Genomic DNA, 14,464 nt, shown 5'->3' on the forward strand with positions numbered 1-14,464 from the left:
TTACTATCTGGGGCTTAATAAGTAAAAAAAACCCAACACCTATTCTTGTGCCCTGAATATCATAAGAAACCAGTGGAGAGTCTGGAAAAATTGGTGTAATCCCCCCCTCCATTTCTTGGTTTGTCAGGAGTTGACCACTGTGTGTTTTGCAGCCAAGGAAGTTTCCAGAAAGTCTTTATCAATAAGACTTCAACATAGAATGCATGAGCCATTTTGCTTTGAATAATGGAGAAATGGCTGGTGGTTATTAGGCACAAACAGAGCAGATGACAGTCTTCTTGCAAAGTGAAAATAAGCGTCACTTCCTCAACCTGGGCATCCAAACATGAGAGACCAGGGAAAGCTGCTGTGTGCATTCCTATCCTCCTTGCATTTTCAGCCACAGGGTCTTACTACATCATTACCTTAGTTTTTTTTTACGTTGCATCATCTGTACCAATTTCCTCACCCTGGCCAAACACTGGGTCACTACCAATAGCAAGTTCTGCATGGCCCTGCAGTGAAAAAGCAGTTCTGAGATCACTTGTTTCTGCAGCAGGATTCTGGCAGCTGGAGGGAACATCAGAGGAAGTCTACAGCCATGGGGTGCATCATGCCGTGCCAAATTAAACACTCAGCCTGAAATCCACACCTCATTTACTGGGAAGATATCCTGTTCATGTAGAAAGGACGGGATACAGGGTTGTGAACTGAAACATAATGCAAAATGTTTGTCTAGTGTCTCAAATGATATATTTTATCATATCAATGGCAGAAATGCTCGTTTTCCCTCTCAGAATCAGCAGGAAAAACACTTGTTATATTTACAGCAGTAGTTACCTGAATGTATGTGTGTGTATACTGAGGACCGGAACCAACACACACACACACACACACACACACACACACACACACACTTCCTTGCTAATCAACATGCTGGTAGTTCAGCCCCACTGGAATGACAAACCCTAGGTAGCTCTCTTGCAAAGTAACATGTCAACCTTCCCATCTATTTCAAAGCCCCACTGTAGCAGAGCAGCTTGTAGAAATGAGCTTAGCAATCATCTGCAGAAAAGAGTTCTAATCTTATCAAGATGGGAATTGATTTTCTTCATCTTGATATAAGGAGCTTCACAGCATGCACATGCAATAGTATCAGTGGGATGGAAAGTACAGCTGTTCAGGCAAGATTATTAGGCTGGGAAACCTGTGGCTGCGTCCATATACAAGGCAATGTTGTCGTTGGCATCTAGGATCCTTATTGCCCAAATAAGTCATGCACTCGTTTTAGCCTTGCTTGAATCTACCACCAGAGGGAGCTGAGTTTACAACACTTAACTCACACAAAGAGAAAGAATGCTCGCTGATTACAAAAGCTTTAAGAGCCATTAACAAATGCTTTTTTTCTGTAAAAGCTGTTCTCCGGCAGTTTGAATAAAGCTAGGGGTGGCATTTTTCCCATCAAGATTGAGATCATTTTCTGGCAACACTTGTATATCATCCTGAAGCACTTAAATGTAAATAATTTCGCTCCTCTCCTGTTTCATTGCCCTCTTGCAAGTGTGAGTCTTCGCTTTGTATTAGAAGAATGCAAAATAAAATGCGCCATTGTTATGGAAAACAATGGGTTAGTGACCATGGTCTTCCAATGTTTTAATTGGGAAAGGCATTCTCAATTCTACACCGATTGCCAACAAACTGAACATCTGTGCTATTATTGCCTTCTAATACTCAAATAATTTTTAAGGGTTTTTTTGGGGGGGTGGGGGTGGTATTGGCTTATATTTGCTTTTGATTTCCACAAACGAAAGCTGCTATACTAAGTGTTTATCTCATGCTGTATTTCTGCATTTAATAGCTGCATTAATTTACCAACAAGGCTAGGATTCTGCCTTCGGATTCTGACAGTTGAGTACCATGCAAGGATAAGAGTAGAGAATACCCCACCCATCTGGGAGACTCAGCCAGATGGGCGGGGTATTATTATTATTATTATTATTATTATTATTATTATTATTATTATTATTATTCCCCCCCCATCCACCACCTTTGTAGAGCTCAGTGAGTGCTACACTGAGAGCCAGTGTGGTGTAGTGGTTAAGAGTGGTAGACTCGTAATCTGGTGAACCGGGTTCGCGTCTCCGCTCCTCCACATGCAGCTGCTGGGTGACCTTGGGCTAGTCACACTTCTTTGAAGTCTCTCAGCCCCACTCACCTCACAGAGTGTTTGTTGTGCGGGAGGAAGGGAAAGGAGAATGTTAGCTGCTTTGAGACTCCTCTGGGTAGTGATAAAGCGGGATATCAAATCCAAACTCTTCTTCAAACTCTTCTACATAGACTTCTGGATAGTGAGAAAATATAAAAATATTTTATCTTAACAACATTAACCTTTTGAGCTCTCTGCAGTGATGGGAGAGTGTTGCTAAAGAGCATCGCAAGGCTTTTCTCTGGGATACATATCATCACCAGAATCCGCTTGTGCCATTCAAATCACTGTGTTACGTTGACATTGCTCATGTATTGTTATGAGTGGGGGCTTGGAACACTCTTTGGTTCGTAGAGGAGGAGCGTGTTTTGTATGTGTGCTAACAGGATAGCAAGAAGACTCCCTTCGTGACTGAGCCATACACATACATAGTCTTTCTACCTCCCTGTTTAATAACCGGATATCTCTTTGTTTTGTTTTGATCCAGAGCCGAGATTGCCTGAAGCTGGGCCCACCTGCAGAGGGAGAAGTCGTTCAAGTGAAATGGCCAGATGGAAAACTTTATGGTGCAAAATATCTAGGAACCAATGTAGCTTACATGCATAATGTAAGTTGCATTTAGTGATCTGTAAATTGAAAACCTTCATTCGGTTGTTGGATTCCGGTGCTCATTATATGGCCAGCATTATGTTGGTTGTGCTAGATGAAAACTTATTTAACAGGCATAGCCAACTGACAGTCTGCAAGATGTTTTGGCCCAGTACCTGTGGTTCAATTTGTGTCTCTCCAGATGAGAGTGTTCCCTAGCTTCACCTTTGCTTGGACAACTGGCAGCCTTGCTTACAGTGGTCGGAGGGTGGGAGGGATGATTTAGTCATACAGAAAATGTCCAAGGTCAGTAAGCCTGGATCACTTGTTTCAACCCAATTCTATCTTTGTAAAAGTGAACTCAGATCTCTAGAGAAAACTTGTCAGGATCATCGTTTAGTTACAGCTCACAGTAAGAGCACCTCGTTTCAAACTTCTAGGCCCGTGGGCCAGTTTAATGGCCATGTTCTTAAGATACCCTTCAACAGCTGTGGATTAATCAAGGCTCAGAAGGGCATCATGACATTTGAAACTTAAGCCGCCTATCCTGGTCTTTTGTGGTGCCTGGCCTCTTACAGCTGACCCCCAGGCCGAGTCGTAACTGCAGCAGGTGGGGTGAATTCCTCACAGTGGTATTGGCAGCCTTGCAATAGGCTGTGTCAAGAACTCCTGAATTGTGTACTTCAGATACCTTGTATTAGAAATGCTATGAAGCACTAGTATGAATACCTCAACAGATGGGAAATGAAAATAACTTGAAATGTTGGTGCAGAGTCATTTTAAGATACATAAAATTAGATGATGTAAGATGAACCATTGTTCTTGACAACTGTGGCCATTAAAAACAGTTACTCAGGGTAAGCACATGTGCCTTATTAGAAGTAGAATTATTTCCTGTTAGTCGGATTTAAGTGCCCTTTCCAAGGTCACACGAGAGCCCTAATTGCCCATTTCTTGGGACCATGTGTCCTATTTTCTAACAATAAGATCAGGCAAAAAAGAAGTGCTGGAAAAAGCAGAAAGATGATATGACAGGTGGCATTTTAAAACAAAGCAGTTTCAATTAAGAAACCATAACATACTTGTAGGGTTGTGGAGACATTTCTGTATGGAGGACGAGAAAAGGAGAAATGAAAGAGTGGGGGAAATCTTTATGTTGCTTAGGACACCTTCATGCATTACAGTTCCCATGCCAGAAAATACTTATGTCCTTCAGGCCTAATGCCATTTTCTTTGGCAGCAGTAAAGAAAGTGCTGAACCCTTTCCCTGCCAGATGTGTTCTTTGTGAAGCTTGCTGCCAGCTCCTTTTATCCCACCAGTGTTCCAGGCCTGCTTTTGTGAGAGATGGCATGATCACCTCAAGAGGGATTTGTTCCTCACAGCAGTGCCACACTTGAGTCTAAGCCTAGGCATCTCTCCTCATTCTGCTGTGCTGAAAAAAACTGCGCCTCCTCATTCTAATGGTCAGTTCTTTTGGTGTTTTGAAATACTAATGGCTAATCAACAAAGGAGTTCCCCAGACTTCATCAACACTTGTTAATTGACTAGGATTAAAGACGTACACACTTAGACCGTTTACATAGGCTAATTAACTCCTCACATGCTAATTGCTGATGTTCAGAAGTAGGTACACACATTTCAATGCACATGGATCTTGATTACATTTTCAAAGTCTAACACATAGTCTTTATACATAAAGACTAATTTAACGCCACAAACCCCTTGCATAAACCCCTTTCTTAGACACTTTCATACTGTCTTATAACACGTACCAGAATAACATACAGGTTTAAATCTTAATATGTACTAAACCTAAACATTTAGCACCACAGATCTATTACACTACTTAGTGATTAACACCAACATACAAGTGGGTGGCGCTGTGGTCTAAACCACAGAGCCTAGGGCTTGCCAATCAGAAGGTTGGTGGTTAAAATCCCCGTGATGGGGTGAGCTCCCGTTGTTTGGTCCCTGCTTTTGCCCACCTAGCAGTTCGAAAGCACGTCAGAGTGCAAGTAGATAAATAGGTACCGCTCCGGCGGGAAGGTAAACGGCATTTCCATGCACTGCTCTGAACGCCAGAAGCAGCTTAGTCATGCTGGCCACATGACCCGGAAGCTGTCTGTGGATAAACGCTGGCTCCCTCGGCCTATAGAGCGAGATGAGCGCACAACCCCAGAGTCGTCCGTGACTGAACCTAACGGTCAGGGGTACCTTTACCTTTATGAGCAGGAAGTGGCGCCATACTAAATAACCCCTTCCCCTGGTGTCTGCACACAGAATGCAAAGGTCTGAAGGAAGGAGCCTTTGCACGTCTCGGCTTCTGGAACATTTGGGGTTCCAGATTGCACAGAACTGTGATTGCACAAAATCTCAACCTTTCAGACGTGTGCATTCTATCAATGGCATTAGGGAGAAGATCTGTTTGGCACAGTGTTGCTTCCTGCTCATTTTAATCATGCATAGAGCTTCGGTCTGAACTAGTTGCGTTTAGGTGGCACTTCGTCACTTTTTACAGACGCTGAAGTGTGATGGGAAATCAAAACATGGTCACTGTTTTAGTGTTGCAAATCTGTGAAGATCTGTAATAATAAAAAAGGCCAGGATTTTTTAAGTAGAAACCTGAGCCTTAAACATTGTCTTACGATTTTGCTTGTGTGTCCCTTTTTAATATGCATGTGTGAGCTTATGAAGATGACTAAATTACCCATGTACCTAATCAAATGCTTTCCAGCAATTCCAATTAAACTGCTAATTTATGATGTCCTGATGCAAGAAAAGCACATAGAGAGAACTAAGTAGCAAATGTTACTGACATATTATTGCAGTAGTGGTTTTTATTATTATGTGTGTCTGTCTCTTGGGGCTGATATAAATTAATATGGACAGTGATTGACAAACTGAGTGGTCTACATTATGCCAACTCAAGCCTAGTTCAGATTTGGACTCATTAGAGATGATCTATTGACACTCTCTGCCATAAACCCCTATTGAATAACTTAAAGGAGCCATTACTTGTCATTAGATCTCTACAATTTGGAAATATTTTCCCAGCACAGAATAGAATTTGGTTTCTAATTAACTGGTGCGGCAGACACACGGCCGAATCTTCTGGAAGAGCTGAAACCGCATAGTATGGTAGTTTTATCTGGACAACATTGGCTGCTTTTGTGTGGCATATTATGCCTAGATTTAGAGGAGATTATCAGTTATGGGGAGCCTGTACACACACACACTGATGTTGGACTACAATTCAGCTCAGCTCTGACTGTCAGGCAGTGGGTGGTTTTATATATACACACATATAGAACTAATATCACTACCCTGAAAATGTTTGGGCTAACAAAAATCTTTTAATACTGTCAGGAAGACTTTAGACATATTTGAGTAAGGTGTATGGATCCCTAACTGTACATATGCAGTTTTTTTATCTCTAAATTTATTATTATCATTATCATTTATTAATGCATTTGTTTCAATGGGCACTTTGAACTTTAAAAATAAACAACCACATTTGGTCAAGAGCACAAAGAACAAAGCTATAGAAGTACCAGACGTCCATGTCTTGGAATTGGAAAAGTGGTGTCAGAAAAAGTAACTTGGATCTTCTGAAAGGCACAACTGACTGCAGCAGCCGAGTCGTTTAGCATTCCCCACACCTTGCTGCATTCCCTTTCTCATTTTCTGCTAAAGGGGTTCATACTGGATTAGATCTAAACCTAAGCATGATAAAGCTTTTCATCTTCTGAACAGACTATTTTAAAAGAAGTTCCATCAGATTCAATATAATTCTGCTAACTGGCATTTCCTTTAGTATCACTCATACCTTCCTCCTTTTGACATAAGTCTTCCACAACCTTGAAAACAGAAAGATTAATTCTTATCACTTGGGGAATTAGATTAACCATTTGGGTACGTTGGGCCCTAGGTCATGTGATGGGAGGGATGACTGGCTGCCTTGCATTTATTTATCTCCAAATTTGTAAACCACTCTACATTAAAAAGAAATACCCAGGCAGTGTATACAAATAATACAGAGTAGTGTAGAAAAAGCACAGTGTGGCATTATACAGATTTTTTTAAAAAAGGCGAGGCACATCATCAGCCCCATTGCCTGACCCAGGGGCATTTGTAGCCCCACTTTCCAATGTGAGCAGAAGCAGTCACACTTACCAGGAGCTATTAACTCTTTAAGGAAATCAGGGGGGAAGCTTTAAAGGGCAGCAGCAGCTGCTCTGAGCAGCTGTTAACTAAAGAAAGAAGAAGGTTAGAAGTCAGTCCTTGGGCGACCTTGTAAAGTAAGTCATTTTATTGAGGGAGTGGCTGTGTATGAATTTCATGCAGATGAGCATTGAACAGCTAACATATTTTGTTGCCTGTGCTATCCCATACCAGTAACAGAATCTCAAATAATGCAAATAATTGTAATCTGAAGAATTTCCGTATTTTTTAAATATATATAAATAGGTGGAGTTTGAAGATGGTTCTCAGATAGCAACGAAAAGGGAAGAAATCTACACTCTGGATGAAGAACTGCCCAAAAGAGTGCGGGCTCGATTTGTAAGTACCGACAAACACATTGAAATCGGGGCAAAATGCCACAAGTTGATGATTGAATTTCTGTATCATCCTCACCGCTTTTATAAAGATTTAGTTCTTATGCGTTTCTTTTACATTTGCCCCATGGCATTGTGTCAGATGTTGAAGATCAAGCCTTATCCAGCCTGCAAACATCATTTCCCTAGATCCCTGGATGCTATTATGTGGCAGCTTGTCACAAGCCGGTCATTCCGGTGAAAGCAGGAAGAACTCACCCACCCCAGAAAACAACCTTGCTCTTGCTTACTTCTTCCACATTATTCATGTGTGCTCCCTACTTGCCTGGTCAGAGGCAGTAGTGCTTTTGAATACCAGTTCCTGGAAACTGCAGGAGGGGCAAGTGCCCTTGTGCTCAGATCCTGCTTGAAGGCTTTCAACAGACATCTTGGGTGGGCACTGTGAGAACAGAATGCTGGACCAAATCCGCTGATCCAACCCATCACACCCTTTCTTCATTCTTATGCTGCACACTGGGAGCCAGTGTGGTGTAGTGGTTAAGAGCAGTAGACTTGTAATCTGGTGAACCGGGTTCAGTTCCCCGCTCCTCCACATGTAGCTGCTGGGTGACCTTGGTCTAATCACACTTCTCTGAAGTCTCTCAGCCTCACTCACCTCACAGATTGTTTGTTGTTGGTGAGGAAGGGAAAGGAGAATGTTAGCTGCTTTGAGACTCCTGAAGGGTAGGTGATAAAACGGGCTATCAAATCCAAACTCCTCCTCCTCCTCTTAGAAATTCCAGATGTAGCTCTACAGGGTTTAGTTTCTTTTGACTATGAGAGCACTTTATTTGCAAATATATGAGCAGGGTGGAAGTACTCTGTTGTGTATAATTTTTATTAAATTTTCTGTTTTACAATTTAGAATATTCATTTAAACAACCTTAAAATGTCAATGACTTCCATTCTTCTCTTTCCATGATTCATTTTGCATATCATAAATCCCTGCACATTTTACATAAACTAAACTGTTCAATATTCCATTATTACATCCATCAAAACTTGTTTACACTGTTGAGTTTATCTTAATGCTGCCAACGTTTTCAAGTGTACACAATCCCCCCCCATATATTCAATAAATATTTTCCAGTCTTCTTTAAATGTACGTTCTTCTTCTTCTCTTATTCTATATGTTAGGCCCGCAAGCTGTGCATATTCCATAAGTTTAAGTTGCCATTCTTCTTTAGTTGGGACTTCACTTGTTTTCCATTTTGGGGCTAACAAAACATGGGCCGCAGTAGTGGCATACATAAATAATCTTTTTTTGACACCTGGGAATTTCCATCTAAATTATCCCCAACAAAATTATCCCCCAAGAAAAAGGACTCTGTTGTGTTTTTTTAGGAAAAGTACTTTTAAACATTTTTTTCAATTCATTATTAATTATTTCCCAATACTCTTTTACCCCTTTACAGGTCCGCCACATATGAAAGAACGTACCCTCAACCTCATTGCATCTCCAGCACTTATCTGATTCAGTCTTATACATAGCAATCCTACTCAGAGTTAAATAGAGTGAAAGCACTCTGTATCAGGCACCCGCAAATTTCCTTACCCCTGGGTCAGATTCCCAGATGATACCTGCTGTAGCCTCTCTATGGTTCCACCCCAAAATCACAGCTAAACTCTCTTCTCTATCTCTCTCTTTGTCTACATTCAGACTATAAGCTGCCTTCTTTTCATTGATTTGTCATGTCACTTTAAACTATTGTTAAAACTATGTTTTGGTTTAAATGTGAATATGCAGCATGCTGATACATCATGCTTCCCTCCTCCACTGCTGATCCCAGGAAACAAGCCATGGTCTGGCTTAGAGTTACATCTGAGCCCAGGGTCGTGGCTTGCTTCTTTCCAATCAATGAGCTCTAAGACTCTTCCCAAACATATTGTCCACCTGTAGGCACTTTGGAAGATGCCCTGGTAGACCAGAAAGGTCTCTATCATGCATTAACTTGAGATATTTCTAGTCTACAAGTTTCAGAATCATGAAACAGAGTTTGTAGCTTCAACACGTACCTAGCAGCATACATGGGAAAGATGGTTCTTGAATAGTACAATAAATAACTTAATTGGTAAGAACAGCGGATTGATTATTTTTTTAAAAAGCAAAAATTATGTTGAGGAAAATGACCCATTATTACTTATTGTTTTATAGAGTATTCATAATGGGCTTTATAATTAACTAGATGTTCCATAAATCTGTTTTATTGTTGCATTTAACTTAGAATTGCACTGCAGATATAGTAGATTTCTGCCATTTATTAGAAATCGTGATAGTTTTATAGATCATTTTTACTTCTGTCTGTAATAATGTTAACTTTTCAGGGGAGTTAATGATATTGTTATAATGCTCCCTGAAATCCGGGAATACCCTAGTATCCAGAAATCTCTTTGCATCTGGCTTTGGTAATGCCCCATTCATCAGGAAAATCTTTTGATGAGAAGTCAGTAAGGCTCTCTTCTAGCTCAGCCTAGCAAAGTATGCTACTCTGGAGATCTGTTTCCTGACTGTACTCAGAGCAAGGGACTGAAACCCTGGATCTTGAGTACACCGGCCAGATGGCCGTTTCCACCTTCATTGCTATCACAAGACTATAAAGTATGTGCAGCGTGATGGCAGCTGCATTTGGAAGTAGATTGGCTAGGATTGTTTAAGAATGGCAACATCAAAGTTACCTCCTCCTAAATTCATACCAGCTCGACTGACCATGATGAAAGAAGCCTATACAGTGGAACCTTGGTTCTCAAATGGCTTAGTTGATGAACAAATTGGCTCCTGAATGGCGAAAACCCGGAAGTAAGTGTTCCAGTTTTCAAACATTTTTTGGAAGCCCTAACGTCTGATGTGGCTGTCGGCTATTGTTTCCGGGGTGCCTGCACCATTCGGAAGCCACGCCTTGGTTTTTGAACGTTTCAGAACCAAGGTATAACTGTACATGAGTAAAGGCTTACTTGCAAACAAGACAAGTGAAGAGAGCCAGGCAGATGAAAGGAGAAGGCCAATCACTGTTTGAATAACAATGTCTTCTCTGGCAGAGGTCAATACAATCCGAGCTCATTCATTTTGGTTTATCCATACCTTTCTCACCATGGGTGTTTCTCCCTCTGCCCTTGCTGATCTATCAAATTATGTGTAACCAGCCCATATGATTCAATCTGTTTTCAAACATCCAGCCCCTTGGAAGGTCCATCCCATCCATGTTGTAAACACACCAGGAAGCTGATCCACATTAGAGATTTACATGCTTTCTCTTGACTAACTTTGAAGATTAATCTCCACTCAGTGCCTGCATTGATTTATGAATGTATATAACGTGAACTGACGATGGTCTGTGACCATTAAATAGAAAGACTTTCGTGCTCTTGAAGAGGTTGTTGATATTTATGTTTATTTGAAAGGAATAGACTGGAGTAGGAAAACTATTTATGTGGTGTTTCGTTATGTATGAAATATACACTATAGTGAATGTCTCTTTTTAGTCTACAGCTTCTGATATGAGGTTTGAAGACACATTCTATGGAGCCGATATTATACAAGGAGAAAAGAAGAGGCAGAGGGTATTGAGCTCCAGATTTAAGAACGAGTATGTGGATGACCCCGGATACCGCAGTTTCCTGAAAACCTCGTTCCAGAAGAAGTGCCAGAAGGGATTATAAAAGAAGAAGAAGTGAACTTATCACCTGCTCTCTTTTCCTTTGTGTGCGGAGGGGATGCAGTTACTAAATGTGGGGTTTTTAAAAAGGACAGGTAATCATCTTTTTGTCTGACATGCGGCTTGTGGTTCAAACACATACTGAGAGTTTGATCTAAAAATATCTCGGGCACAGACAGTGTTTCTTAACTGAAGGGCCGCGATTTGTGGGCTAATATGCTAAACAAGGACTGTCGGATTCACATCAAGGATCGATCCATGTCACATTGGCCCTGTCCAAGAACATGCCTAAGAACCCACAGTACCACCGATTGGAGAACTTTTAGTCTTGCCTTGCACTGATGGTTACAAGAGAATTTATATACCAATCTAGGTGAGGAACTTTCTTCAGCCTCCAAAGTTCAAGATTTGCAATCTGTACATTGTCCACAAAAGGAAAAGGGAGTTCAACCATATATATATATATATATATATATTCAAAGCTTTTCTAAAAAAAAAAAGTATAAACAGCACTGAGATCTACAAATACTGCTGTACTGTCATAATTTTGTACAGTGCTTCCCACACTGTTTATGCCTCCTGTGCTTTCAGTGCTCTCTGGCCAGGACTCAGTTGTTTAAATGTGATGGTGGGGAGGTATTACTAGAGAAGAGAAAGGTGCTTCTAAAGAGGGAGACCTTCAGGAAATGAATTGTGGGTGTATATTTAAAGAGAGAGATTTTTGGCATCTATTTTTAAAGGGTTTTTTTTCACGATACTCTGTGGGGACGACAGCAATTTGTACAATGAAATGTCTTTTATTGTGTTTGTAAAATTAGAGTTTACATATCTTTGCTTGGCAGGCTAGGTTTGAACTAATGTAATATAGTAATATAATATGGTCTTCCCTTTTTAAATAATAGTCTGCAAATGTAATAGTGTTGGAAATAAAAAAAATGATGTCCCTTTGTCTACTAATGTTGGGTTGCGGCAATGTAATCTGTAGGGATCACTCACTCACTCACACACACATAGCCACACACACACCTTGGTCAGTATATGACACTTAAAAAAACACCTTACTAGTGAGGATTGTAAGTGGCTGGTGCCTTCTATAAATGTTTTTTTTTTAAATTTATTTATAATATAAGAAACCAGTTGTACACATCTGTGTGTACAATTAGCACACCAGTGCAGTGCATAACTCTGCCACATAGTCACTAGTGCAGTGTTTCCCAACCGGTGTTCCGCGGCACACTAGTGTGCCGCGAGATGTTGCCTGGTGTGCCGCGAGCGAGTCCAAAAAAGGTTGGGAAACACTGGTTTCTCTTTCAAAAAGGAAACGTGGGTTAAAGCGGCGCCGCCGCCTCCCACTCACTTTCCTGCTCTGGCTTCCCTTACAGTTTTCCGAGTTGCGTCACTGGATCCAGACCCCTTTTCCACATGTGACACGGGGCTGGAGGGAGGGAAAGAGGGCTTTACGTCGCGCACAAAGGCAGCCTCCTAGAAGCGCTCTGGGCCGGCGCCGTTTCACCGAAGGCGCCGGAGGACCCCCACCCTCAGCTCCTTCAGAAAGGAAGCCCCGCCCCTCGGCTCCCTACGCCGCCAGGCAGCTCAGCTGACTGACGAGGACGTTCTGTGGCGGCGGCCGCCGCACAACCACCGCAGTTGCTGGCAGCGTCCGCAGCGCAATAAGTAACAGCGCCTGGTGCTGCCAACTCTTTCTCTCTCTCTCCCGCCCCGCCCCCAAGCTCTCGCGCGCCCCGCGTCAACATCGCCGCGCGCAGCTTCCCGAGCTTGAGGCCAGCCGCTGCACGCACGCGCCGGCTCGTAATCGGCTCCGGTTGTTGCCTTTCTCCGCCGAGGTCGGTGGACCCCGAGCCTAGGCTTCCTTCCCGCACCCCGCTTTCCGAAGACCGCACACCAGTTGGGCCAGTACATATTCTCCTCCCGTGACTGGAGCGGAATAGCCCTTTCTCTTCTTCCCCAACCCTTGTCGTTGGAGGAGTCCCTCAGTCCCTCGCTTTGCTGCCTCCTCCCCCCCCACCCCCAAAGCTTGGAGGTTCCCCGGCAAGGGGGAGGGAAAAAAATTGAAAGTTACACTTTCGTGCGTCCCTCCCGGCGTGATGCTGCGCGCTGACGTCACGGGGCTGTAATGGTGGTGTGCCTCGAGATTTTTTTCATCAAACAAGTGTGCCTTTGCCCAAAAAAGGTTGGGAAACACTGCACTAGTGAGCCAGTTTAAACATGATTTGGCTGTGCGGAACTGCACACCAGTAAGACTTTTAATTTTTTGCACACCCAGCATAGCATTTAGATCAGATTTTAGTTCACACATAGTCATTACTAATAACCGAAGCACGACCTTCCTTTTCGTTTTTCCTTTGCCTTACTGCGTTAATCTTGTCAGGTTGCACAAGAGACAGCAGAATGTGCTTGTGTGTTTTCGCAGTCTCGTTGCAAGATATGCTTTGGGATTGCAAAAAGCCTAAACGAGCTTTAGCTTTTGCAGAACATTATCTTTTCCATGGGTGTCAGTCCAGCAACAGATCTCCAGCCAGCTGCAACAGGGATAAAACTCTCCGAATTCAGTATTGTATGAATTCCAGATGAGCAGTAATGCTCTGCTGCTACAAAACCAGCAGAGTCCTCAAGGAATCTTAAATGTTAAGTTACTTTATTTACTTTATTACTGTATAAATATTAAGCTATTTGATTGATTAAATTTATACCCTGCCCTTCATATTTTTCTTTCATGAAACAACCCTGTGAGGTGAGTTAGAATGAACAGTACAGTGGTACCTTGGGTTACATATGCTTCAGGTTACATATGCTTCAGGTTACAAACTCTGCTAACCCAGAAATAGTGCTTCAGATTAAGAACTTTGCTTCAGCATAAGAACAGAAATTGTGCTCCGGCGGTGTGGCGGCAGCAGGAGGCACCATTAGCTAAAGTGGTGCTTCAGGTAAAGAACAGTTTCAGGTTAAGAACGGACCTCTGGAATGAATTAAGTACTTAACCCGAGGTACCACTGTAGTAGGAATGTTAGCATCACTTCATTGGGCTTACTTGTGTTTCTAGTGTATTAAAGCAGGAGCTGCTTTTACTTTTACTTTTTTTTATATATATAAATTTTTATTGGGTTTTCACATTTTATATAGACAAACAAACATAAAAAGACATAACAATACATATATAATTTTATACCCTTACTTTCTTTACCTTCTTTCCCGGACTTCCCCACATCCCCCCCTTCCCCCCTCCCAATTTCATAATTAACTCAGCAAGTTATTTCCCCTCTTCTCAAAAATATTATTATTTTCTTTTTTCTAAAACTTAACACTTTTTACTAGGCCCAATTTTACATATCCAGAATTTCCCCTTTTTTACACAAAATCCTTTTTCTAAGGTCGACCTAATTTCTCTCCCACGAATTCCTCCCTTTTTATATTTAACCAAAAA

The 14,464-nt window shown here is 41.9% G+C and overlaps 1 protein-coding gene across 2 annotated transcripts in view; it reads left to right on the forward strand.

Moving 5' to 3' along the window:
* The window catches only part of KDM4C (lysine demethylase 4C), a gene marked incomplete at its 5' end in the record, with an annotated part of 186,131 nt that extends 174,152 nt beyond the window's left edge, over positions 1-11,979 (forward strand). For both annotated transcript variants that reach the window (XM_081894004.1, XM_081894002.1), the window contains 3 exons: positions 2,673-2,792; positions 7,242-7,334; positions 10,850-11,979. In XM_081894004.1, coding sequence (XP_081750130.1) covers positions 2,673-2,792; positions 7,242-7,334; positions 10,850-11,026 — 390 coding nt within the window. In that variant the 3' untranslated portion in view covers positions 11,027-11,979. The remainder of the gene's footprint in view (positions 1-2,672; positions 2,793-7,241; positions 7,335-10,849) is intronic.
* Between the last annotated feature and the right edge of the window lie 2,485 nt (positions 11,980-14,464).

Source organism: Podarcis melisellensis, assembly GCF_964234715.1.
Source record: "Podarcis melisellensis genome assembly, chromosome: 17".
NCBI lineage: Eukaryota > Metazoa > Chordata > Lepidosauria > Squamata > Lacertidae > Podarcis > Podarcis melisellensis.